Source organism: Lacerta agilis, chromosome 8 (genome assembly GCF_009819535.1).
Source record: "Lacerta agilis isolate rLacAgi1 chromosome 8, rLacAgi1.pri, whole genome shotgun sequence".
In the NCBI taxonomy this organism is placed as follows: Eukaryota; Metazoa; Chordata; class Lepidosauria; order Squamata; family Lacertidae; genus Lacerta; species Lacerta agilis.
In genome coordinates, this window is record NC_046319.1 from 49,350,361 (window position 1) to 49,377,838 (window position 27,478).

General features: G+C 48.6%; 1 protein-coding gene across 1 annotated transcript in view; it reads right to left on the reverse strand.

Annotated features, from left to right (window-relative positions):
* Positions 1-27,478, reverse strand: part of VAC14 (VAC14 component of PIKFYVE complex) — a 74,314-nt gene that overhangs the window by 8,059 nt on the left and 38,777 nt on the right. Inside the window, exons 14-18 of the mRNA XM_033157331.1 lie at positions 26,853-26,985; positions 6,211-6,385; positions 5,541-5,659; positions 3,431-3,510; positions 725-875 (exon numbers count right to left, since the gene is read on the reverse strand). Of these exons, the coding sequence (XP_033013222.1) occupies positions 725-875; positions 3,431-3,510; positions 5,541-5,659; positions 6,211-6,385; positions 26,853-26,985 (658 nt within the window). The remainder of the gene's footprint in view (positions 1-724; positions 876-3,430; positions 3,511-5,540; positions 5,660-6,210; positions 6,386-26,852; positions 26,986-27,478) is intronic.

A 27,478-nucleotide genomic window follows, 5' to 3' on the forward strand; every position in this document is an offset into this window, starting at 1 on the left:
TACTGTTCCTTCTCTTATTTCAGCCAGCCTACATGAGTCACGGGGCCAACAGACACTCCTTCTGCTAATGAATAGAAACTGTCATGGGAAGTGCTGTCTACTCAAAACACAGGCCCTGACTGAGTGCATCCACACAACCAAGTCCAGGAGCAGATCTGCACCTAATGATCAGCTGACCCCACCATCAACGAGCACCATCAACCAACCAGAACTCTATCTTCCACAGCTGCAAAGAGCTCTGAAGGTCCTGCCAAAGCCACCATAAGGTGCCCTAGAAGGAAAGGAAGGCAGAGAACCAGCAAGTTGGGCCAACTCCTGACCCAACATAAAGCTTTGGGCTTAATGCACCAGCTGCATAGGAGGGTGAGGGGCGGAGACAGACATGGCTTCTCTCCTCATGGTACCACAACAAGGCAGCCTGCTGGATAAGTCCACAGCTTCCCGCCTCGTGTACTGGACAGAAAAATCATAGCTTTATTATTATTGTTGCCTTACTGTTATTATCTTGAAAATGAGCACCCTTCCCTTAATGCCAATAATAAATAGTGTTTTATACGTGCCCTCCTGCGCCCAGGGAGTCCTCACTACTCCTTCATGGCTGGACAATCCTGCAGCAAGACAGCCTCTGCAGAAGCTCTGCCTCTCTGTAGGGCAGGCGGCAAAGGCAGTGGGGCAAGTCACTGGTTGCTCTGAAGGACACCTCAGACAGGTGTTGGCGACTTACGCTGTTTGCAGGAGTTCTGGGTTGGGCACGCACTGTAGGCGGTGGGAGAGGAGCTGGAAGGCATTGCTCTGGGGCAGGAGCATCAGCAGCCCGTACAGGGCCTTGATGAGGTATGGGTTGTTCTTCACATCCAGCAGCTGCAAGCGGAGATCTGCAAGCAAATAAGGGAAGGGTAAGCAGGGCTGTTAAAACTGCTGATCTTTGACCTAAGAGGGGGAGGGAGGGAGGGGCAGGGTGCACAGAGCCTCTGAGTCCTTCTCTTCCATCCATCTTCTTGCCTTTTGCATGCATGCATACACACACCCAAATGCCATCACACCATTTGTGTCGCCCTGGTGGAAAATGGGGAGCTTTCTGCCATGGAGAGCACAGAGATGCTGCCATCCACTCAGCAAATAGACCCATAAATAGAAGGACGACACTGGACAGTGAAATGGCAATGAATTTCGGGGGGGGGGGGTGGAGAGTCACAGTGGGACTGCCTTTGTGCAAGAAGGAGTGTTGTGTGCATGCATGCCTCTTTGGTAGCACAGGCAAGGGGATTTGACGAGTTAAATGCCTGCTATGTGGGGTATCATAGGAACAGGAAAGCCAGCTGATGGAGAAAAGTTTTCCATCGAAGCAGCAGGTTAAGGAGACAGTGTGAGGCCCGGGCAGGGATGTGAGCCCAAGGGCTGACTCAGAAGGTCACAGGACTGCCTGATCAATGGCTCAACAGCCTGCATGGGAACAAGCTTCTTGGCTTCCTTTCCCCACATCAACTGGCACTGTTACTTTGGGACTACCAAGCCAAGTTCTGGTCAGCAGGAAAAACAACCAAATGCTATCTTGCCAGAAAGGGGGGAAGGGGACATTAAAGTTCTGAGTAGGAACTCATGGAGGATGTTGACAAGGGAGGAGATCAGAGGAGATGCTTGAAAGCTGGAGAAGGCAACACAGTCAAGGACAGGCTGGACATATGGTTAGGTTGAGTCTCCTGAAAGGTTCACCACACAGTAGCCAAGTGTATCCATAGCAAAAAATTCACAGGGTGTGAAGGGTTTAAAGGACATGGAGGTTGTTGTTCTAGCGAGACAATGCAAGGGCCTTTTGAGCTGCCAAGGGAAGCTGTGGTGTCACCTTCCTTGAAGGCAGCTGGAGGGTGAAAGCGGACAGGGAGATGTTTTTCTTCCTCTCCCATAATACTAGAACTTGGCAACATTCATTGAGGCTGATCCAATGAGGGAGATTCAGGAGAGGCAAATAAAAGTTCTTCTTCACCAAGTGTACAGTTAAACTATGGAATCTGCTTCGCATGATGTTGTGATGGCCACCAACTTGGATGGCTTTAAAAGATCAGACAAATTCACAGAGGAGGATAGGGCCATCAATGGCCCCGAGCCACAATGGCTGCTTACTAGCTCCACAATCAGAAGCAGCCTGCTTTTGAATACCAGTTACTGGGAATCACATGGGAAGAGTGCAACTGTTCTGCTTAGGTCCAGCTTGTGGACTTTCCACTGAAGCAACTTGATGGCTGCTGTGAGAACAGCTGCATGGAAAGGAAGAATCTGGAGGGCATGGTACAAGGTCACACGGTTCAGCAGGAGTCGGAGAAATCATTGTTTCTGCTGCTGAGGCTCTCTCTCCTGTAGCAACAGGTAGCTCAGAAGCACATTCCTAAGTGGAACTTGCCACCTGAGTTTCCACACCCACCCTCCAACGCAAAGGTCAGAGCCTGGAATCAGAAAGCGTTTTTTTGTGGGGAATATAGGCCACTTGGTAGTCCAACCCCTTGCCTGCTCAATGCAAGAGATTGAGAACTGGAGCCTCCATCCCCAGGAGATCAAAGAGGGATTTGTCCAGCCTCTGAGAACATAAGAAGAGCCTGTTGGAGCAGGGAAATGGCCTTTCTAGTTCAGCATCCTGTTCCCACCATGGCCACTCAGATGCCTATAGGAAAACTGAAAGCAACACCTGAGCACGGGAGCGCTCTCCTCTCCTGTGGTTCCCAGCAAACCAATATTCAGAAGCATGACTGCCTATAGCTGTGGAAGGCAGAGCGTGGCCATTGTGGCTAGTAGCCTTCGCTTGGAGGGCCTCCACCCCACCCTGCGATCGCCTTGTCCAACAGCTCTTCCCAGCAAGCCTCTTAATGTTCAGCTAACAGCTACCCACCTATTACTTAAGCCCATGTGATCAAGCCTCTGCCCTCTGGGGCAGTAGTAGTGGCGGCGGCAGCAGCAGCAGCAGCAGCAGCAGCAGCAGCAGCAGCAGCGAAGAAGCCTCTCCGCTTCTCTTATGCAGGGGGCCCTCAGGGACTTGAAGTATGTTATCCTTTTCTTCTCTAGAGCAGACCCACTCAGTTCCTCCCACCTTCCCTCCTGGGGCTGGTTTTTCACCCCCTGTTTCCCTTGGCCTCCCCTGAGCAAATGCAGTTTGTGTCCCTAACCTACATTCTGCTTCCTAACCACTGCAATGCTGCTGCTGCTTTTGGATGGCCCTAATGGGCACATGAGCCAGAAAGTCTCACAGCAAAGAGGCTCATAACTTCTGCTCTATTTATTTGGGCCACGTCGCCAGTTGCAATGAGGGAGCGGGGGAGGAGAGGGGCCTTGGGTACGTGTGTCAATGCTAATGCACCACAAAGTGCAAAGCCCCCCAAACCCTCCTGCCAATGCAAGCGCACACACATACACACTTCTGCAAGAGTGAGAGAGAGCTTACATGTAAAAATCGGACACTCGATCAACTGGACCAGTTTGTCAACCTCAATCAGGAAATCCACTGTGACCTCCAGGTCACCACTGAGCCCGGCTGTTAAGGAGCCTAATCTGCACATGTTGGCAGGGGCTGATGGGATTTGTAGTCCAAAACATCTGGAAGGCACTAGGCGGAGTGGGTGGGGGGTGGGCAGAAGCCTAACACCACGCTGCCCTACAAAGCCAAAGACCAGAGAGAGGATGAACAAGCTTCTTCTCTTAAGCTCCTGGCTTTGAAGATGGCACGATGAAGGCGCTTGCAAAACATCACTGCCTTTTGATGGGGCTCGTGCAGAGACATAGAGAGGCCTTCCTGGAAGAAACCCCCCTGCCCACCCTCAGGCCACTTTTCCAATGCTAAGCACAAAATGTGGATTATTCTGCCAGATCTGACTATTCCCGCCTTCTCAACATGGAAACATGAGCTAAAAACAGAGAAGCTGTTTAATCCTCATTGTTGGAGAAAATCCTGGGAAGGGACAGTTTCTGCTAAGGCAGGCCCATATTCAAAATTTTTGTGGCAGAAGCAGGTCAGTGGTAACAGCAAAAATTTAAATGTTCAGTCTACTGCAGCCTTCGCCAACCTGGTGCTGTCTGGGGAGCTGTTGGGAGTTGCAGTCCAAAATGTCTGGAGCGTCCTACGTTGGCGAAGGCTGCTCTAGTGGATTTAAAGTTACTGGTGGTGATAATTTTAGTAAGATTAAAATCATTATAATTTTAATAGACTCAAAGTGCTCTTAAAAGAGAATCATATGTGATATCTGAACTTGTGTGTACCTAAGAGATTGGTTATGCACATACAGCCTGTAGTACTCTGTTTATGCCCAATAAGATAATTTTTAGAAGTCTGAAGGTGAGTTTGCCATGAATTTTAAAACATGGTTCAAAGCACATAGGGGAAACATCAGACAAAAAGCAGCCCCACGTAACGGGGCCCGGCAGTTTGCATCCCCAGCAGCATCGGGCATGAAACTGGCCTTATCTGAGAACTGTGCGAATGCTACAAATAGGCTCTTCTCAAACCTCCCCATTTCCTGGAAGTCCTAACCAGCAAGTTGTGCCATGTGCTCAGTAATCAATGCTCTGCATGGCTGGGAGCTTTAGGTTTCTCTCTGTGTTACTGCAATCTATTGTAAGCCGCTCTGAGGATCAATCCAAGGCAGGATATAAATCTCCAAAATAATATCCTACTGCAGCTAAGCCAAAGGATGTGTAATTGAAACGATGCCCTGCTGTCTCTTCTGCCCCCACTCGCCCTCTGCTTTCCTCTGTTTCTGCACTATGCCCATTTTAAGATGACCAAACCCAGAGTGTTCCTCAAACTTGGGTCCCCAGCTGTTGTTGGACTACAACTCCCATCACCCCCCAGCTAGCAGGACCAGTGGTGAGGGATGATGGGAGTTGTAGTCCAACAACAGCTGAGGACCCCAGTTTGAGAAACATTACACTAAATTATGTGAAATCAGTCTGGTGAGGGAGAGAGGCAGGGAGCACATCCAGTCCTGTACATAATCCAAGGACGTAGGAAAGGGGGTGCGGTCCGCCCAGTGTCATCCTTGAGGGGGGTGACAAAATGGCACACCGTGGGGGGCAGCACTTAAAGCGGGGCCTGCCCTGCAGCACACCCGAGCTACGTGTCTCTCCTGGGAGTGACGTGGTGGCTTGCGTCTGCCAGGCAGATTCTGTGGGCAGCTCACCGCCCCACCCCCCTGAGTGGATAGCCCCGTCCCCGCCACTCCGGGTGCCAGAGCAGCTAGCTACGCCCCTGACATCATCCACCATCTCCCAACATCCTTACGGCTTTTGAGCTCTTTCATCTGAGAGACTTTTCCAGCCACAGGAGCTGTTCGGTCTCTGCGGCTATCATGATGTGCAATGGTGAATCTTAGAAAATTCAGATCCCTCCCGCAATGTAAAGGACCTTGGGGCTGACCACTTCTAATTGGCAGCCCGAGTTCACTGCCGTATTTTATGGGCCAAGAGGCAGCAGCTTCTGAGGCCTGTTTAGACTCCACAGTGCAGAGACAACCGCCATCTCATGCTACCTTCCCTCCGTCCCCATGCTAAAAGGATACAACTTCTGGATGAGGTCATAGGCATGCTTGTAGTTCTGAGTGAGGAAGCAGAGGGAGACGGTGGTTACTGGGTTGTGGCACCAGGAACGGTACAGGCAGCAGAACAGGTTGCGGCTCTCCTGGGGAGACAAAAAAAGTAAGAGGAGTTGACTAGCACCTCCATGCACCACTCCCAAATCCGCTCTTGGGAACCAAAGGCAACTCCAGCAAAACAGAGCCCGCAAAACTAGGTAGCAGGGTGGGATGAGGGGTCACCTCCTGCAACAACGCAGAGCCAGATGTCCTGGTGGCAGGGCTTCAGCTCTGTCAAGCACAGCAGGACCGCCATGTGTGCCACTTATGGTAGATGGTGAAACAAGCACGTGATCCTTTGTTAAATTTATGTTTCCTGTCTTGCTGGTAGCAGAAAACAGCTGAAAATTGCATATGGCCAGCTGATGCCAGGAAGGCAAGGAAGGGGAAAAGTGGGTGTTCTTCTCATGTTCTGATTTCACTCCTGCGAGAAGCAGTGGCAACAACCAACCTGGACAGCTTTTAAAAAATTGGTGTGTGTGTGTTGATGGCCGCCCGAGCTCCAGCATGCAGTGCCCAAGTCACTTCTAGGGTGGATGGAGAAAGAGGCTACACAGCCCAGCAAAGTCACGGACACAGCCTCTCAGGTGCAACATACCGCCGTCTTCAGATCCTTGAGTTGGTTCCTCAGCTGGAAGAGCTCAGAAGAAGTCAGGAGGATGGTGTTGAGGGTGTGGACCATCGTCGAGGCAAACTTGAGGTCTTCCTCCCGCAGCAGGATGTCAGCCATGGAGTGAAAGATGTTCTCAGCATTCAGGAGCAGACAGAGTTGCCTGCATGGCACCAAAAAAATGGATATTAGGAGTTGACCAACAAAGGGGGTTGCTGTGAATCTGGGGTGTGGGTGGGGTAACACCACCACAATCCCCTAATATAAAAGAGAATAATCTTGGGCGAGAATCTAGGATGCAACAAGTGCTTGGCCCCATCCTCTGCAGCAAGCCTTTACAAAAGTCCTTCCTATCAGCATTGTCACCATTTCCATCAGTAGGCCAAGACTGAACCTGCCCCTTAGGGAAGAAGCCCCATCGCTCCTTCTAACAGCGAACTCAGCTGGTGAGTGCCAATGGGGTTTTAGCAAACAGGGTCACTGAGGAACAAAGAAGGAATTAAAATGCTCCGGGGAATACCCCTAGATCTTGCAAAGGTATAGCACATATTATGAAGGAAAAAAACACTTAGGGGGTATCTGAAGAAGTGTGCATGCACACGAAAGCTCATACCAAGAACAAACTTAGTTGGTCTCTAAGGTGCTACTGGAAAGAATTTTTTATTTTATTTTGTTTTGACACTTAGGGGGGAAGAGGAAGAATGACCCCCAATAGCCCAATGATGTAAGCCCACTCAGAGGCCACGGAATACTGAGTTGCCTGTTGGAAAGGGGGAACCAGAATGGAAGAGAGAGAAAAAGGAGTATCCTAGGAGAGCAGTGCACCATATTGCAGCTTTTTTATTACAGGCCCCATTCACACACACACATAGCAGCAGCAGCAGCAGCAGCAGCAGCAGCAGCAGCAGCAGCAGCAGCAGCAGCTGCCTCACCTAGTTTCTCTTCCTTCCAACTCGCTCTCTGGGACACATCAGGCAGCGCCTCCACCCTCACCCCAGACCAATCTGTTCTGGATTAACACAAGCAATTTCAAGCTTTCCAGACAGAGCGGAGGGCTGAGGTCAACCCCTGTTCATTCCACAAATGACCTTGAGTTCAAAGCAAGTGTAAGGTAGGAAAATGCAAGCAAGCAAGCAAGCAAACAAACAAACAAACATTGCATGTGGCATTATCTTCATCCTTCATTTCCCTTCTATCAGATTTTTTTTTATTTGAATAAATATTTATTCCCCACGATTCCAGTAAAGGCTCTCTGTGGTGGCAGTAATGATATATCTGGAAGGTGTGCTAGGTGACTGCAAAGTTATTTGTGCAGGGAGGAAGTTGCCCCCACTTTCGCAGCAGAAAGCCAGCAGAGGTTCACCTGTGTTGCACCCTGTCTTCAATTCCCAAGGATGTGCTGCAAGTCTGGTGATTCTGATTTACCAATATATCTGCTGAGAGCCCACCAAGCCCCAGCCTTGCTGACCTTTTCTGGAGCTTTTTCACAGGGACTCAGCGAGTCGCAGCAGGAATGCTCTGCTTAACCTCTCCAGGAGCCCCCAAGGACTTCTGCATTGGAAACCGAGCGCCAGATTTCCCCCCGTGTTTGTTTTGATTCTATGGGCTCCCTCTTTCTCCCTGCCAAGCCTGCGGTGGTGGCACTGTAGGGTTTGCCTGAGGACGCCTGACACAAAGCCCAGTGCTAATGCCGCTACCGCTGCTGCCTCCTTTAACAAGCTTGGCTTCACAGCTCTGTGCATTCAAAGGACATGGGAAACGGCAACACGAGTTACCCCAGGCGAGGGAGACTTGATCAATTTTCTCTTTCAGCCCTTCTAAAGGCTCTAAGCTCTGGTTTTGATCTATTTCCAGCACAGAATAATAATTCATTTCAAGGCCTCTGCTCAAGTCCAAGAATAGTCATTCAATCAGTCCCAAACAGAAACTCTGGAGAAATCACCCCCACCCCGCTCCCCTAGTGCATTGACACTCATTAAGATTTTCTTGTCAAAGACCATTTAAATTGCAGAGGCATGCTTTGAAAAAGTAGGCCTCCAACTTTGGGATATAGCTCCAGAGAGTTGGGAAGGGAGCCAACTCAAGGGGGATTTGCCTCTCCAAGCTCATCACTAAGCAAGGCTTCGCCCCCTCCCAGGCCCCCATTGCCATCAGAATGTTCCACTCCACTAGCAGCAGCTTGCAAGAGTCTTGTTGTCAGCTGCTTCCTTGGGAGGCAGGGGCGGGATTCTCAGAATCAGCACCCAACGGGCTCTTACTGCAGGAACAGCTTCAAGTCTGAAAGAGGGTGATTCAGCAAGAGATTGCGGAACACAAGCACCAAGGTTTGCATATGCAGCTCCCTTTAATCTCTCTCAGAGAGACTTGGAGAGAAATGTGAGCAAGTGTTGATGCCCCCCCCCCCCGAGTCCTATTGAGACCAACACCCAGCAAACATGATTAGGGCATGCTCTTGAGATTGAGGAAACTATTCCCTAGGAGACAAAGGTATGGTATTTGCTCAGATGTTTAAGTCACCCGAAGCTGTAGCGTTCTGCTTGTGCCATGGTGGCAAGTGTGCACATGCCACAGTTCGGTGAAATAATCCAAACCAAGATACATGGATCTAGTATGTGCCTCCTCCCACCCATCAAGGGGACAGAATGCATAGGCTGGCCCCAGTCAGAGCTGGACTCTGAGCATGAAGCACAAAAACCTTACCCATCATTATCAGGGATGACCATGTGTTCTGGAATGGAGAGGCAATTCTTACCTGAACTCCATTTTATTATATATTCCTCAGCTCATTTTTCAGTTAAAGATGGGTCTCTGAAAACACAGACCCTGCTCTCAGGCTTACAAACTAAAAACACAGGGCACCTGAGTGTGGGTGGAGGGAAAAGCATGAGAAATATCAGGCCGATACTGGCCAGAACTAAGTGGTGAGTTGTAAGCCAGGCCAACCCTCATTGCTGGTGGTGCCATCCTCATCCTGTGCTCATGGCTGCTATTTCTCTGGCCAGTTCAGAGGCCAGCCTCCTTTCTTCTCATGTTCACTAGGTAATTCCATTAGCAACTGTGAGGTCAAAAACAGCATCGCTGCAAATCAGTCCAGAATTTGCTGACGTTGTGTTGAGAAGGTACACTGTTCTGTTTCTCCTTTTCATTGGCTTCCCTGAGAAGTTGTTGTGGGCCGAAACAGGGCAAACGGGGCACTCTACTAAGCATGGGGGTTAAGGGCAAGGAGGAGGGCTGCCTGGGGTCCAGATGAACAGTTGGGATAAATGCTCTTTGATTTAGCTGTGTCTCTAGGCAGCCTCGGTGGCTGGTCTTGGCTTTGCAAATGTGCTCTTTCCTATTTTTCTCAGTTTCATACATCCTCTGGCAACTTCTTCTTTGGACTCTAATGCATTGTGTGCAGGGCTGTCTTTGAAGAATATTTGGAAACTTCAGCTCTCAACGGATGCCAGTTGGAAGAAGCCCATCACCCTGACACTGATGGACTTGCTCTAACTATTAAAGCCCTAAAGGTTCCAACTCCAGGTTTCTTCAGGGATCAGATCCTCCCATACATTAACAGCTCACCAGACAAGAATCCTGCTCTCCGAGCACCCACCAAGGCCTTCTGGATCAAGATGTGCCCACTCAGCATGCTTCCTTATTCTGTGGAATTCACTACCTAGAACGTGCTTTTTGCATGGCAAGCTGATTTGCTTTGTTGATCCGCACTTCTGATATGCTACTGACTGGAACTGGAGCACCTGTGGACTTCAACCTTGTTTTTACTTCATTTTTGTTGTGCATAGCTTGGGGGCCCCATTAGGGTTAGACTGGCAACATATAAATCTGAACAATAAAGGTGCTCCTTGTGAACACCACTTTAGAATGGAAGTGCAAATTCCTGACACTTTTTTGCTCCCTACTCCACACAGAGCCAGATGTGAGGATCTCCCCTTTCCTCTACAGAGAGGATTGAAGGGCCTCTGCAGGCCCATAACAAGCTGTCCTTCGCTCCTGCACCGAAAAAAGACTTTGCCATCAAATAATCAGAAGTGGCATCTGTAAATACTGCCTGAGGGCATCCGACACTCTCCTGAAGGAAAACACAGCCGCCCCATCTTCCCTGATAACAGGAAGGGGGCTCAAAATAGCAGCACTGTCAACCTGCTGGTGAGGCCAGGCACATGTTTAATGGCAATCAAATCAGGGAGTAGATCTATCTCCAACAGAGCAGAAGGAAGGGGGTGGCAGCATTCTGACTGCCCTGACTGCTTTGTCGGCATGCTGATTGTTAACAACCTATGCTGAAGATTCTTGATCACAGCAAGAGGTGCCACCTGATTAATTTTTAAGATGCCCAGCGGAGGACAGGGGCACAGCCTCCATCCACACAGTCTCTACCTGGGCAATCCCAACATGTCACATCTATTGATCAAACTGGGCAAGGGGTGGCAATAAAGCCAGAAATTCTGTGAGCAAGATGTACCACTCCAAAAATGCAGCCCCAACTTGCCACCTGCAAAGTGCAGACTCGCCCACTTTGAAAATGACAGCCAGGCCCTGTAATTTTAAGGAGATTCTACACATTTTTTTCTAACACAAGGGGAAGACAATCTATTAGGAAGATCTTCACAGACCTTTCCCATACTTCTGAGGAGACATTCCAAGTCTCTGCAAGAAGGCTTAGGGGTCAGGATATAGATATATCCATGTCTTAAAACCATTGTGGTGATGCCAGTGACTGGAGTCTCTGAACAAAATAAACAGTACCGGTATGTGGATTCTGGTGCTGGACTTGGATTCAAGAAAATCTTGTTGATGGGAAGGAATGTTTACTTTATGGTAAATCCTGCTGCTCTAGGAGCCTGGAGGACAGTCTTTGTATCTGAGATAGCACCAGGTTCTGGTTGGGTGTGGTCTTCCAACCTGACCAAGAGAAGGAGAGCTCCATCCTCTCCCAGAATGAAAGGGAGGGAAACTCTGACCTGGCTTGTGTGACTTTTATCAACAGGGTTCCTTTAAAAAACTGCTCTGTGTTTTGCAGATCAGGAATGAAGATCAATACTATAAAAAGCAGACACAGTCTGGAAAGTTTTCTAGGAAAAGCAGCAGCAGCAGCCAGGAAGAAAGAGATGTATGAAGGAAGAGAGCGAGGGAAGAGCCCACCAGTGACTACCTGCCCCCAAACACACACACACTTTACAGCAGCAAGGGGGGGGGGAGAGAGAGAGAGAGAGAGAGAGAGAGAGAGAGAGATCTGGCTCCCTTGACCAAAAAGAAGGAAGGAGGAGCCATTTTCCAGAAATAGAAGCCCTGACACCTCACTGGTTCATGCCTGACTCCTCTCATGCAGGAGCCCAAAAGGAAATGGCTGGCTACTAGCAGGCCTGCTTTCAATTAGCCTGGGAAGATACCTTGGGTCTTCTTTTCTTTTCATTTTGTTTCTTTGTGGCCTGGGGAAATCTGAAAAAGAGCTTGCATGAAAGGAATGTCGCACAGACGGCACACCAGTGGCTGCTGCAGCCATATCGATGCTGCCCTTTTCGGCTACTTCCTGGGCTGCATTTCAGATTCTGGTTCTCAATTAGGTGGGTGAAGACAACAAGAACAAAGCCAGGCCCACCCAGATGCCCCTTCTTGCCAAGGCCACTGCTCAAAGCACAACACTAAGGGAGGTTGACAACTCAAGGCCCCCTTGTCCAGGTGAAAAGAAAGGGAGGAAAGGAAGAGGAGGAGGAGAAGGGAAAGGCCTCTTCCATTCTCTGTCTCTCTCCCCCCCCCCCTCACCAAGTAGCTTTTCGACATGTCAGTTTTGAAGAAGAGGATGAAAAGGCCCTGATGGAGACAGCAAACTGCGCTCCCTGGCAAGCAAGCGACACAAGATTGAATGCAAAGATGCTACATACAGAGACACAACAGGCAATTCTTTCCATGCCGCACACCCACACCTGTCACATATGCTTCATGGTGATGACACTTAGCGTTTTGAGGCTCTTTAGTTACTACCTTGAAGCAACAGTCATGCTGCATCTGGGTTTGGGGCAGTGGGAGGAGGGAAGGCTACTAAGAAGGCTTATTCTGTGTTCTTGTTTCAAACCAGCTGCCTGTACTCAATACTTCTTTTGCTGCACCTCTGGGAAGTTTATATAGGCTCTCCACAGAAGGTGGAGGGCAGAGGGGTGGGGAGAGAGAACAGGAGCAGCAGGAACCAACAGGGGCAATGCTGCAGCTGGCGTCCTCTGTGATCCCAACCGACAGCTGAAGCATTCCACATGGAAACTCCCTGATGTCATCTCAGTAACGTGGGAAATGTGGAGCACATACATTAAAAGCCAGCCTCTACTCCCCTCCTCCCTCCCTCCCTCCCCGCATCCTTGGCACAAGCAGCTGGAGGGGGATTATGGCACATGGGCAATGGGAAGGCTGCAGAGAGGCACCCTAGCAAAACGCAGCGGGTGGCACTATCTGCTGCGCAAGCCCCAAGTGTGCAAGGTTGGTGGCGGCATCATCACCATCATGCAGGGCATACCAACAAGGGTTTCACAGCAGGCAGGGCTAAGCGACATCAGGCTTTCAACATCGTGACGTATCACCAGCTGTACACTGCAATATAGTGATGTATCACAATGTTGAAAAGGAAGGAGCACCGGCCCTGCAAGTCACTGGGGTGAAGCTGCCCCTGCTCCTGCCAGTGCCCGGCACAGGGAGGAAGGAGGCAGCCTGCCCATTTGGCCGGAGAAGGGAGTTAAGGTGCCAGCCCCACCCACAATATGTAGCCGGGTCAAAATGCCATCACCATCTGGACCTCAAACCGGTCCTGGATGATGTATCGACACATCACTCAAGCCTAATGGCAGGAATACCCCAGAGGACACATTACATACTGCAACTGATCTAGGCATAGCAAAAAGCCAGCTGGGTGCCCCTAAGTGGATCAAAAAAGCCAAAAAGGCCTTGCAGGTTCTGGCCCTGATGAGGAGATAATTTTCCAAGTCGCTGTCTCGGGGATTCTGGCTCCATGTTCAGGCTCCAACCTGCTTGAGGAGAGGCCACCAGGGGTGGGGGGTGGGTGGGCAGGTGGGTACAGTAATCTCCTAAAAGAGACAGCCTCCCTGCTGCTGCCTCTCACACTACGCAACCTCTCTACCAACAGGAGCTGGCAAAACAGAGACATTTGCACAGATTTCCATTCAGCTATTTATTATTTGCATTCCCTGGCTACAGGCCAGCTCCCTCATTCAGCCTGCCATGGATTTACTTGCTTTGAAATGGGAAACTGTGTTGCGATGACGAGCTCAGGCATTTGTCTCACACCTCTGCAGTCTCTGTGCCCACAGTCTGAAATGTGCCTTTGCAGGCTGCAATAGTGCTTTGCCTGCTCAAATAGCTTGTTCTAAGGGGCTGAGAGCACACAAGACTTTTCCCTGCAGGTCACACAGGAAACTCCCCAACACCAAGTCGGGCCGCTGGTCCATTTAGCTCAGCATGGTCTATACCCAGGGGCCGTCCAGATGTTGTTGGACTACTACTATCATCATTGCTGGCCAAGAACATCTGAAGAGCTGCAAGTTCCCTTCCCCTGGTTGACACTGACTGACAGCGACTCTTTAGACTGCCAGTATTTTGCAGGAGGGATTCAATAACACACTGGAAATTTGGGTTTGTGCAATTAAATAGGATTAAAGTGATCTGACGCAAAAAAGAGAGCATTTTTTAAATTAAAAAAATTGACTTTTTACACTAAAAAATTGTGGGACAAATGGTCGAAGGGAAGATGTATTACCTCTGCACAAGCAGGTCAAGAGGGATGCCCATACTCATATAATCTCCGCCCAAACAAATCAGAGTGAACGGTCAGTTAAGAGGAGACACTGTGTAACCTCTGTGTAAGCTTTGTGCAAGCAAATAAGGTTGGATGCTCAACAAACAGATCATTCTGGAGGAGCCCCAGTGTTTCATACATGAGCGTTTCTAAGCTCTAGTTGTAGGTGCCGGAGGTTGAACCCGATACCTGCATGCAAAGTGTGTGCTCTACCCACTGTGATTTCCAGAGAAGCAGGAATAGGGTGACAAAGATCCCTCGGAGTCCAGACACACCCAGAGGTACCTTTGGCTTTCATAAGCAACATTTGCTAGATAGGACTGAAAATGCTCTAACAGAAAGAGGAAGGTTGCCCAAACCTCATAGGGTAGTTTCAAGCTCTGAATCTGGTTTTCCACATTTGTAGGTAGCTGTTCTACCTCTGCGTTTGGCATTTGCACATTTCTTCTTGTGTCCATGTGGCCGGGACAAAACTTGCTACGTAGAGGTGCAAGGGAAGTTGCTGCTTCCAGGTTACTGAACTCCAAAGCTTGCTGTGAAGCATCTGGAGACTCCAGGGAAGAGACTGCCACGGCTGAAAGACGGGCTTGATGGCCAAGGAGAATCACACCCCAGGCACCTCTCAGCCGTTCAGGCACACAGAGCCCTCTATGAGGAGCAGGAGCAGGAGCAAGGCAAAGGCCATTAACCATTCACACTTGAAAGTCAATAACACTCCAAGGACCACAGGCAGGAAAGAGCAGAAGCAGGTTTGGCCTGCTGTGGAATTATACAAGCAGGAGAAGAACAGAGAGAGGGCACACTGTTCGAAGTGTTAATAAAATCCGGAAGATTTAACCAAGCATGGAGGATCCATTAAATCTAGCCAGACCTGTTGAAAAATAGCAGTTTACTTAAAACGCCCCTCTTTTTATCAATTTTGTGTTGCTTGTAGCCATTTTTGCACAGGTACAGCATACAGCAGGAGGCTTTCATGCCCTTTTAATTGCAGCTAGACGTTCAAAGGAACAGCAGAGGGTCTGCCCTTCCTATTCTGAAAAAAACCTGTTGTGTTATACATTTTCAAGTCTCTTTGTAAATCAATGGATTAGCATTAATGGAAGAGCACAAATGACTTGTCTGGGCAGAGATTCTTCCCTAAACCAAGATGGCTGCTACAGGAATGAGATGGTTGGAAGAGCTGGTGTTTGTGAGAGACTGGAGGACAGAAGGAAAAACAAGCTAGGAGTGTGTGTCTATGCAGATCATCTGTGTGTTGTGGCTGAAAGAGGGGAAAGCCTCCTAGCATGACCAGACACAGGACATAAAGCCTGAGCTTCTGCAACAGGCATGCTAGGAGCCAAAATGTGAAAAGATTGGGGGGGGGAGGGACTGCCCTCCTGACTCCATCATGGACAGGACACAGCCTTTTCCTGAAAGCTGGCTGCTGTGCAATTCCCGAGATCCTGTAGAGATCACAGTCATTATTTTTGGCTTGTTGAAATATGGCCTGTGGTACTGCCCCTTGCTCCAGCAGAGCCTATGGGAGCAGAAACAATTCCACATGGACAACCTTGTTGCATTTTTAGAATGCCCTGATACCAACAAAGCAGAAGGAAGGAGAGATACCCCAAGTTCTTGCCTTCCTCTAGTAAACCTTCTAACTCTGGAGGGGCTGAAGCAATGGCAGAAGATGAACCTAACACTGCCTTTCCCCCTGCTGAAACCACAGGATGGGGCTATCCCTCCTGCCAGTCCTGCCTTTATTAAAGCTCCAGAGCAGGGAACTAAAGAAAGGAATCGTGGAGGATGAGGATAGTGGAGCCAGAGGGAAAGGGAGAGTGAGTGGGCAAGCATCTCCCAAGCCATTGTGTTCAAGGCTACCATAAGCCACACAGGAAAATATGAACAAGAAGGAAACACTCTGGAGTGAGGCTCTATCCTGCAATTGCCCAGATTTCACCCACCCTGCTGGGCTCTCTGCAGAGTTACAGCATCACACCCCAAACAGCTACTCTGACTCCTGACTCCAGGCCTCTATGGAAAAACATGTTGGCCGAGCCTATAACAAGAGGAGAATTGCTTAAAAACTGAGCAGCTGCCACATGCCACTCCAGCTCCACTGCCCCCATCCATTACACATGAAGATCTGTGTCCAGGCCTCAGCAATGCAGCAGCAGCAGCAGCAGCGGCTGGCGCTGAGCAGCGAGGGAACTCTTTTGGAAAGTGCAAACACAAGATGATCAAAGCAGCACCCTCATGGCGGAGTTTGGTGACGCGAGGCTCTGCTGGGCCTGCGTAAGAAGCCCCAACTTTTCCTGGCGCAACTCTTCTGACTGCCCAGAATTAAGACAGCCAACTTCCCAACAGACCATGCAAAATGACAAAAAAATAAAAGGTGGAAAATTCCGCAACCCGTATTTTGAAGCAGCCTTCCTCTGCCAGTATGACAGAGCAAGCATCAAAGAGGCACTTGCAGCAAACACTATCCCAAAACTCCTGCTTATCTCTGCTCTCAGAGAGAGCAAGAAATGCCATGGAGCATGACTGAGCTCTTATGGCCAAGGAGTCCCACAGAGCCCAATGCTGAGCTCTGAGGGGGTGTGTGCATGTGTGAAATGGGCTTGTGCACCATTCCCCAAAGGCTCAGGATTGACAGATATAGCAGAGAATCAGCAGGCAAGGACTGTATCGCAAGAACGCCACTATTTAAACTGCTACAGGGGGTCTACAGGGAACACCTTTAATGTACCATGTAGATGGCATCTGACCCTGTGCAAACAAATTAAATATAAACATGAGCTTCAGGCATTGACTATTTGAAAATTAAATCCACATGGAAGAACGAGTTTGAACTTGTTTTCTGTTGCTTCAGGGAGCAGCATTGGAATCAACGGGTTCAAAGGACAAGAAAAGGGACCTCCAGTAAACTTAGGCCGACGGCATAAGCTTTTTCTGCAGTGGAACAGACCTACCTTGGAAGGTGGCTGCAGCCTCTCCTTCACTACAGGCCTCTTGGCAAAGGCTGGACGGGCACCTATTAGGGAAGCTGTGGCGACAGATTTTCTGTACCAGCAAGGGGGGTCAGATTCGTGAAGCAACACAGAGACAGTGACACTTAAGTCACTTTGTAATAAACACACTTTCCCCCAAAATGTTTATTAAACACTGCAGAGATTTTAGACTGCAATTCCCATCAGCCCCAGCCAGCAAGGCCATGCTAGGGGAAGACTACACAGCAGGGCTGTCTGGGGCTGATGGGAGTTGTAGTCCAAAGCCTCTGGAGAAAGGCACCAGGTTAGGGAAGGCTGAGCTGGACCAAAGCTCCGAAGACCCACGGCGAAAGGAAGATCTCTGCTCTCATTCTGTGGAGGAGGATTCATGCTCCGTTCCCTGCCTCTCTCTGGCTGCTTTCCCCTGCTTACTCCAAGGCACCAGGAGTTTTGTTTTTGTTTTTTTCAACTCGGTTTAAAAGGGGGTTAATCAGCAGCGGATTCTGCCAGCATCTTCCTCAGAGATGCATGTTTTGCTTTCAGGCTGACAGCTGTGGCCTAATTTCCGAGGCAGCTCAAGCTCCTTATTTCTAACCATTCAATTTCTTCATTAGATACGCAATAGATGAAGACGCTTCAGGAGGGCTAACAAGAGCCAATGCTCACAGGCTTATCCAATTTTGAGGAATATGCAGTGATAAGGCTGCACCTTCCTTTTACACAGCATGAGAAAGGTGAATAAATGTTATTAAGGATTTCCACAGAGGGAGGAGGAGTGTTGAAGGCAGATGGCACCTTCAGATACCTTCACTGCGTTCAGAAATGCATAGGGAGTCGGGTGAATAGTTTACACACAAATTATTACTGACTTAATGGCAGCCAATTAGCATCTTCTGCTACAGAGAACTATAGCTCACTTCAGATGTAACAGGAGACCATGGTTTCCTAATACTACATTAGCTAGACATCCAAGTCTTAGGCTTCTGTATTCCTACTTCTCATTTGTGCCTGCAAGGAGGCCGGAAGCTTCCGCTTTCAATTTTAGAACAGCTACACTTCTTGAGGACATCAAATCTCAGGGAAGTGTGGTTTGTTTAAAAGTATAGTTACTGAGTTACTGAGAATAAGATGGGGGGATCAAAGTTTTAGTTCCTGCTTTGTTCTCACTAACCATAGCTAAAACAACACATCACAGGGAACTGTAGGCAGTTTAAAATCAAAAGCTTCTAAGAAAAAAAGAAAGAAAGAAAGAAAGAAAGAAAGAAAGAAAGAAAGAAAGAAAGAATCAAAAGATCCTTCTCATGGACGCAAAACCTAAAGAGAGCACATGAGCTTTAGGCTCATTGTGGTTTGTTCTCATTGCAGGAAAACATAATGGGGGTACGGTTTTTGTTTGTTATAATAGTATGTACTTTTGTGCTTCTGTATTGTAAACTGCCCTGTGTTCCTCGGACAATAGGTGCTATCGAAATTCAAAACATCTGAACTTAGGCAGTCTGTCATGGACTGGCTGGACGCTGAGGAATGGTGGGAGGAACCAGCTAGGGAGCCCCCAAGTGAAGAAAGCTCAGAGCCAGGGGATTGGTAGCGAGACGATAAGTGGTCAGAGGGAGAAGAGGGAGAAGACTGGGAAGAGGTGTTGGAAGCTAAAGGGGTAACAGGGCTTAGTGAGCTGGGACAGTCTGTGGCAGAGACAAGTCCAGAATCAGAAGCTGAAGTAGGAGAGGAGGGAGACAGAGATGAATCCAGCTGGTGAAGAGGCATGGGTGTTTCCCTCTACTGCTGTGACAAGCTCCCAGAACCAGGAGAGGCATGAAAAGGGTGGAGGAAAAGTTAGCTTTATATAGACACAGTATCAGATTGCCTGGGGGAAAGCCCTGAAGAGGATGGGACTTAGGCAGCTGCAGGGAGGCAGGGACCTTCAGCCTCAGCAACTGCTTCATTGGAGCAAGACCTGCCAGAGACGAGCTGCTGTGCTCATTAGGCCTAACACTCCCATACAGATCCTGTAAGTCAACTCCAACTTGCTCGGTGTGCTTTACTACTGGCTCGCTCCTGTCACGGTCCTTCTATTAATCCCCATGCTGAGATGGTGGGTGTCCTTTGTCTAGTTGGACCTGGACATCATGGGGGCAAAACAAACTGATAACTAAGCTACCCAAGTGAATAACCTAAGCAGGGTTTTCAAAAATACAGTGTCCAACCCCTTCTTCCCAGGTGTGGGACTAACAGACCGGAGGAAAGAGCGAGGAGTGCTAAGAGTCACAGCCGGCTGTGATGAACTGAATGCATCCTCCAGTCACAAGACTCCACTTGGCAGGAAGAAGGCAAACCCACAAGCAGCCCAGGGGAAGGCAAAAACAGTGACTCCCAAATGCCACCCTCTTCCCAGAGAGGCACCTGCACTCTGAAGTGGCTCCCTTCTGCACACCACTGACTGTGCAGCGTCCCATGCCAAGGGCATTCATTCCCCTACTGGCCAAATGCCCACTGGGCGCAGAAGCTCCGTCTTCATATTTAAGGCTGCTGATGGCACCGGAACAGCAAGGACAAAGAGGAGAAACGTTTTGCTTTGCTTCGGGTCTTCTTTCTCAGGGACACGTGGGCCACCCTGAAAGCAGGATGTGTCCCTCTTCCTAGGGTTCTCCAACAGGGTCTGGTTTAACCTAATCAGCTGCTACTATGAGGAAAGGGAAAGGGCCGTGTCTCTGCAGGGAAAGGAAGGAGGCTGGGCAATTATTCTGTTTCCCCCCATTTTTCTGCCCTAGAAAAATCTGAACATTTTCAATCCAGGCCAAGGAGAGCTTGCCTATCTCTAGCAGGAAGCTACCAAATCAGAACAGAGTGGCTTCAGTTTTACAAGTTGCTCCAACACCCAAGAAATCCCATGGAAAAGCTACTCACCCCCCCCAAAAAAATTGCAAAGGTTTTTTTTAAAAGCAAAAACCACTCCCTGTCATTCTGGTTCTTCTGAAAGCAGAGTTGCCACCTACCCCATACTGCAGATATATGCCACTTCTGCATCTAGTCTTGGTCCTGCGAGGGGGGCGTCTTCCACATCACAAGCACTGGCATGCTCACTTTGACCACCTACCTAACTAGGCAGCCTGCCTCCCACTCTCAGAATCTGAAGCCATTAGGCTGCAGATGTGAAGCTTAATGTCAATCAATTACTAAAAATGAGCACCGAGACCAAGCACGGATGATCCCTGCGTATTTCAAAAGCATCCTCTTATTTATCGGGGATGCTAATGGCTCCACAGGAGCCATTACCATCTCTGAAATGAATGGTATTTGGCCAATATGCCTTCTCCCCACAGAATGGACCAGCTGTTTCCCAAGTAGTTATGCTCAGCCACATGTCAGCACTGAGGGGTCCTATCCAGCGCAGATAGACCGATTAAGATTTAATTGCAGCAATGGCTACTTAGAGATTGCTTAACTAGTCAATTATTACCTTGAGATAATCTCAACACCGCCAAGAATGCTTTCTGCCTTACAAACATCATGCATGCTTTGGGGGAAGGAAAGAGGGAGAGGAAGTCGCTTTGTGCACAGGGCCACCTCGACCACTTTGCAAAGATCTTGGAGCCACGAGGAAAGCACATTGCCTTGCGATGAATGGAAAAGGAGACCCATGAATTAATACATCAATGAGTAAAATAAATTGGACATTTGCCCAATCAAGGGTCTCCCACACAGATGCAAGATGCCTCAACATATTGATGGAGTATGGTACCATACATTAGCTTAATTTTGTAAATAATCCTATTGCTGTATTGAATGAATCTATTGAACAAATCAATCTATTAACTTTTTTAAACAATTAAAAAATAAAGCCTGGGCTTGCAGTTTTAGGCAGTTTGCTCAGATGCATTGAGAGCTGGAGGGAGACTTGTGGAGTTCCTGGTAGCCCAATCCACCACACACCATCCCCATGATAGCTTGATGCAGGAAAGCCAGAGATCTGGAGCACCCCGGGTAGACAGATGGCTGTCCAGCCCCTGCTTGCTTGAAGGCAGCCAGCACGGGAGAACCCACCACTCCCCTTCAGCTAAATCAGCTCCACTGTCAAACTGCTCTCGTCATCAAATACTTTGCTTCATGTTCAACAGAAACATACCCTTCAAAGGGAGAAGCGGAAAGATTAGGGCACTGCAAGCATACACAGAAAAGTGGCATCGTACATAGGAAGCTGCCTGATACTGAATCAGGCCCTTGGTCCATCTAGCTCAGTACTGTATGTTGTTGTTGTTGTTCAGTCGTTCAGTCGTGTCCGACTCTTCGTGACCCCATGGACCAGAGTACGCCAGGCACGCCTATCCTTCACTGCCTCTCGCAGTTTGGCCAAACTCATGTTAGTAGCTTCAAGAACACTGTCCAACCATCTCATCCTCTGTCGTCCCCTTCTCCTTGTGCCCTCCATCTTTCCCAACATCAGGGTCTTTTCTAGGGATTCTTCTCTTCTCATGAGGTGGCCAAAGTACTGGAGCCTCAACTTCAGGATCTGTCCTTCTAGTGAGTACTCAGGGCTGATTTCTTTGAGAATGGATAGGTTTGATCTTCTTGCAGTCCACGGGACTCTCAAGAGTCTCCTCCAGCACCATAATTCAAAAGCATCAATTCTACGGCGATCAGCCTTCTTTATGGTCCAGCTCTCACTTCCGTACATTACTACTGGGAAAACCATAGCTTTAACTATACGGACCTTTGTCGGCAAGGTGATGTCTTTGCTTTTTAAGATGCTGTCTAGGTTTGTCATTGCTTTTCTTCCAAGAAACAGGCGTCTTCTGATTTCGTGACTGCTGTCACCATCTGCAGTGATCATGGAACCCAAGAAAGTGAAATCTCTCACTGCCTCCATTTCTTCCCCTTCTATTTGCCAGGAGGTGATGGGACCAGTGGCCATGATCTTAGTTTTTTTGATGTTGAGCTTCAGACCATATTTTGCGCTCTCTTCTTTCACCCTCATTAAAAGGTTCTTCAATTCTTCCTCACTTTCTGCCATCAAGGCAGAAGGCAGTACTGTATGTACTGACTGGCAGAACCTCTCCAGGGTTTCAGGCAAGGAGCCTTTCCTAGCCCTATTTGGAGATGCTGTTGGGAATTGAACCAGGGACCTTCTGCAGGCAAAGCAGATGCTCTGCCACTGAGCTACAACCCTGCCCCATTAGCAGCACTGAGATGCACCCATGTTGTGCTCTGGCACCCCTTGCCCTGTGGCCTTCTCTTACCATGCAAGAAGGACTTGAATACTGTGGCTTCCATTCCACTGGTTTATAACCCAACAAGCCACCTTCTCCTCTCCCATCCTCCGAGAAACCCACTGCCAAAGCGCATTGAGCAAAGCAGGAAAATCCAGTCCTCCTATATCTAAAAACAGTGCAAGACCCAAAGACTTCCAGCTTCTAAGAAAGGGGGAGCCCAGCGTGACCCCCTGCAATCCTAAGGATGAGCATTCCCTGGCCATGGGAACGGGGAAGAGAATGTCAACAGGCTGCTGCTGCTGGGATTCTGAAAGCCATGGATAATGGCGGTTTTGCAGCTGACACACACTGCTTTGCAAAATGTTAGTAGCCTTCCAAGACTCAGTGGTATTTTTTTAAAAAAAGGAATCTCAAGAAATCTGAAAAAACCTGACTGGGGTGAATTGTAAGGGTAGAGGTGGCAGTGCAAGTTATCAGCTTTATTATTATTTTTAAGTAAAATAGAAGGTATCCAATTGCTGTGCAGGGCCCAAAATTCGGCTATATCTCAGAAGCCAATAGAGGGGAAAACATTGGGGGGGGAATGTGCCCCCTCTGCAGTTCCCTGGTCCTCTGCACTGACTACGCTGAGTTGGTGCCTTCCTCTCCACCTGTCTATCATGCGCTCAACTCCTCCCTCTTTCATAGTCTTTGTAGAAGCAGGCAAATTTGTGGCATCTGTTCGACTCAATGAAAAACGTTTGTTTGGAGAGAGAATCTTAACTCTGATTTCCAAAACTTCCAGCTACCTTGACATACCCACAGAGCACAGCCACGGATAACACAAGAGGGCCATTTCCAGCTGGGCAAGTGAAGCCAATTCTACCCTCTTCCACATTCAGTTGTAGACTACAGTAAACTACTACTTCAAGTGCAGAACAAACACCATGGCACCAGCTGGCCTTTTCCAAAAAGTGCAGGCTGCGTCCCAGAATTCAGTGACAAGCTTAGAATGGCAAAGTAATCAAATGACAAAAGGCCTGGAGAACGACCTGCTTCTTGCTGCCCTCAGATTCTCACCAGGACTATGCCCACAAGAGCCTCATGCAAGGCGCACTCAAGTCTCCTGAACAGCAAAACAGAATGATGCAACCAGAGGTGCTTCTTTCCTTATCCAGCATCTAACCAGAGATCACTGCCACTTCCACTGGGTGGTTGGTGTCTTATCTTCTAGAGCAGTCGTCCCCAAATTTCTTGTTTTGTTTATTTTTGTTTATTATATTCATATACTGCCTCTCACCCAAAGATCTCAGGGCATTTCACAGGATAAAAATACACTGGCCCCTTGGTTCCAAAAACTCATCCCCAGTGCCCCCTACCCTATGCTATGCAAAGCACTATTCAGAATAGTGGGTTGTATGACCCACTAAGGAGGATAATAACATAATAAAATTCAAACAGGTAACAATTAATTTCATGTTTATTCAAAATCCAATTAAAACTGTTCAATTTAATTAATTCAACAAAGCTGGTGAACCTGATCCAGTGATACCAGCTTTTCAAAGTCGGATAATCATTTGCACCTCCAGCACTCTCCTGTCATCCGCCCACCCGCCCCCTTGCCTCTTAAAGGCTCCTTTGGTAATCCCAGTACTGCCCACTTTGGGAACCACTGACGTAGAGCACTATTCTTGCATTGGGGTATCACTGTAGAGTGAGTTGTGGCGATTGCTTTCATCATTTTGACACACCTGGGTCTTCCTCTCTGAGGAAACTCAAGGGAAGGGATGTCAAGGCAAGCCCCAGCGGCACAGCCAAAATAGTGAGAGGGAGGCATTGTGAAGCTGATGGAAATATTGGCCAATGGCTCCCAATCTTAACAATTTGGACGTGTCGAAGACAACAACAGCAGCGAACAAGAACAGCCATTCATGTTCAGGACATGCCAACCAAAAAACAAGGACAACCTTCACAAAAGGGCGGGTTCTTTGTGCCTCTTGCCACAGAGCAATTAAAAATGAATCAAAGTTCTAGCTACAGCAAAGTAACGCTCCGATTGCCACCAACCTCGCAAGCCAAATGGTCAACGGCCACAGAGTGGGCTGCCGTGCATCCTAATGACTCTTACGTAAGTGGAGTTATGAGAGTTTTGTGTCCTACTCAAAACCAAAATGTGGAAGGAAGGAAGGAGGGAGGGAGGGAGGGGAGGACGGCTTGACAGGTTTGCTGACCTGACCTAGAAATGAACCTGGACTCACTGATCAGATGCTTCATTGACTACTGATGCATTTGGGGTTTACATTTGGCGGCCAAACCCCAGAATTTGTCTTGAGGGCCTTTAGGAAAGAAGCCTGTCAGGAAGAGCCTATGGCTCTTAATATTTTGAAAAAGTTGCCCTTTAACCCACGTCCTCCACTCAGCCCTGCATCTGCCAATCCATTTGAGAGACAGAGGAAAACAGAAGCACTCCCTCCTTCTCCTCACCAACCTGCCTTTCTTCCCTCCCTCCCTCCCAATAGCCAAAATGTGGTTTATAAGCTCCCAGGAGCAACCGCTTCTCTTTTGGGCATGATGCATTACTTGGAAAAGAGCTGCAGACATGGATAAAAATAGACATAAAGAATAAAAAATAATTTGTTCTCAAGGTGATCCACTCTTGCAGTATGAAAGTGCCACAGTTTAGGAATTATATTGACAAGCTTGAACACACACAGAGGAGGACGACCAAGATGATCAAGGGTCTGGGAAACCAAGCATTATGAGGAACAGTTGAGGGAGCTGAGTATATTTAGCCTGGAGAAGAGAATACTGAGAGGTGACACGATAGCCATCTTCTAATATATGAAGGGCTGCCACATGGAAGATGGAGCAAGCTTGTTTTCTGCTACTCCAGAGGGAGAGGACGTGAACTGATGGATTCAAATTACAAGAAAGGAGATTCCAACTAAACATTGGGAATAACTTTCTGAGAGTAAAGAGCTGTTCGACAGTAGAATGGACTCTCCTTCATTGGAGGTTTTTAAACATGTGGTTGGGTGGCCATCTGTCAGGGATTCTTTAGCTCTGATTCCTGCATTGCAGGGGATTGGACTAGATGGGATTCCTTCCAACTCTACTATTCTGATTCTGTGAGTGGGTTTGTGGACACACACTGCTGCCCCTTTGCCATCATCTGGCTGCCCACAAGCCCATGGCAAGAGTGAGGCCTGCCGGCACAGCTGCCCTTGCATCCTCTGACCCACAACTGGAGGGATTTAAGAAGTGTTCTCTCCACTTGACACACACACAGAGGCACATCTGAATGGTGCCAAAGTCTGTAGGCTCTCGGTCTGTACAGAATCCTTTCGTTTCTCATTCAGGAATGCATCCTCAAAATCTAGGGTAGCCAAAAGCAGGCCTGGCTCTGTGACACACAGGAAACCCAAGGCTTGAAACCTGTGGCTGCTGCCTCCCCTCACATGGGCTGCTGCATGCAGTTCACTTGGACTAAAAGGCATTCATGAACAACAGTTGGCCTCTCATGAGCTGCTCCTTTCCATAAAGCAAATGAGCTGGCGGCAGCCGAGTTGGGGGGGGGGGGAGACACTCTGATGAAAGAGGGCGACTGGCCAGCCTAGTTTTGCCCCAGCTGAGCAGAGCATTGTCCCAGGCAAGCCTGCAGTCCACCACAGAAGTACAGCTCACAGCTGCTTGGCCTCCATTGTATCTCCGTTTATCAAAGAGCCAGAGGCTCTGCTCTCCCCTCCCCTGACTTTGGTGAGGAAAAGCTGAACAAACATGGAGAAAGTGGAGAGAGAAAAGTTTCTCTTCTGCTCTTCTAAACACCAGAACTCATGGACGTCCAATTTAGCTGAACGTTGAAAGATTCAGGACAGACAAAAGAAAGCACTTCTTCATGCACCACATAATTAAACTATGGAACTCATTCCCACAGGAGGAAGTGGTGGCCACCAACTTGAATGGCTTTAAAAGAGAACTAGACAAATTCTTGGAGGAGAGGGCTATCAATGGCTAGTAGACATGATGGCTATACTCTGCCTCTGCACTTGGAGGCAGCAATGCTTCTGAATACCAGTTGCTGGACTCTGCAGAAGGGGAGCTTGATCTTGAGCTCGGATCCTTCTTGCAGGTTTGCCAAAGGCATCTGGATGACCACTATGAGAACAGGATGCTGGATTAGATGGGCCATTGGCCTGATCCAGTGGGCTATTTTTATGTTCACATGTTAAGTTCAAAGGAATAATAATATAATGATTTATTATTTATAAGCTGCCCATCTGACTGGGTTGCCCCAGCCACTCTGGACAGTTTCCAACAAATTAAAACATCCAACACAGTAAAACAGCAAACATTAAAAGCTTCCCTATACAGGGCTGCCTTCAGATGTCTTCTAAAAGTCAGATAGTTGTTTATTTCCTTGACATCTGACGGGAGGGCGTTCCACAGGGCAGGTGCCAGTACCGACAGCCCACAGACAGCCTGTCTCCTGATCTCACACTAACAAGGGTCATGAGGGAGCTGAGAGGAAGGTACCACTGGTTGCAGGAAGAGAACTAAGCCCCCTACCACAGCACTTGAGGCAGGCAGCAAACCTGTACACAGGAACACACAGATACCAGAAAGGCATTTGGAAGCACAGAGGTGGCAACTCAAGACGGGATGTGGCCTCACCTAATGATGAAAGCTCCCCGCAACTCCAGGAGCTTCCGCTCACTGCTGAATCTCTTGAGCAAGTTGATCATGAACTTATAGAAGTAGGAGTTCATGGTGGGTGTTGAGGGAGAGCACTCCATGCCTTTGGTACCTGAAAGAAGGAGGAGAGAGGAAGTTAACTCTGTTTAAGGAAGAAGGGCCTGTAGAAGTACAGGTAGGTTTCCGAGCTCTGCTTGTCACCCGTGATCACAGCAGGCAATCCTAGCTCTGATTTGAAGTGGCAGATTTACTCTCTCCAGCTACATGAAGTTGCCTTATACCAAGCAGGTCCTGTTGTCCACAGTGACTGGCAGCAGTTCTCCAGACTTTCGAGCAAGGATCTCCCAACCCTACATGGAGATGCCATGGGGGATTGAACCTGGGACTTTCTGCATACAAGGTAGATGCTCTGCCACTGAGCTACAGTGGCCCTTCCCCTGCAATACATAGTGAAGGCACACTACCATTTGTTTTAGCCTCTCCTTTGTTTTACACAGTCATAAAAGAGATCAGGAACTCTGGTCCTCCTCTGAGTCACAGAGAAAGGAAAGGTGTGCAGATGCCTCTGAACTGAAAAGGCATAAATGCAGACATTGGCACAAACC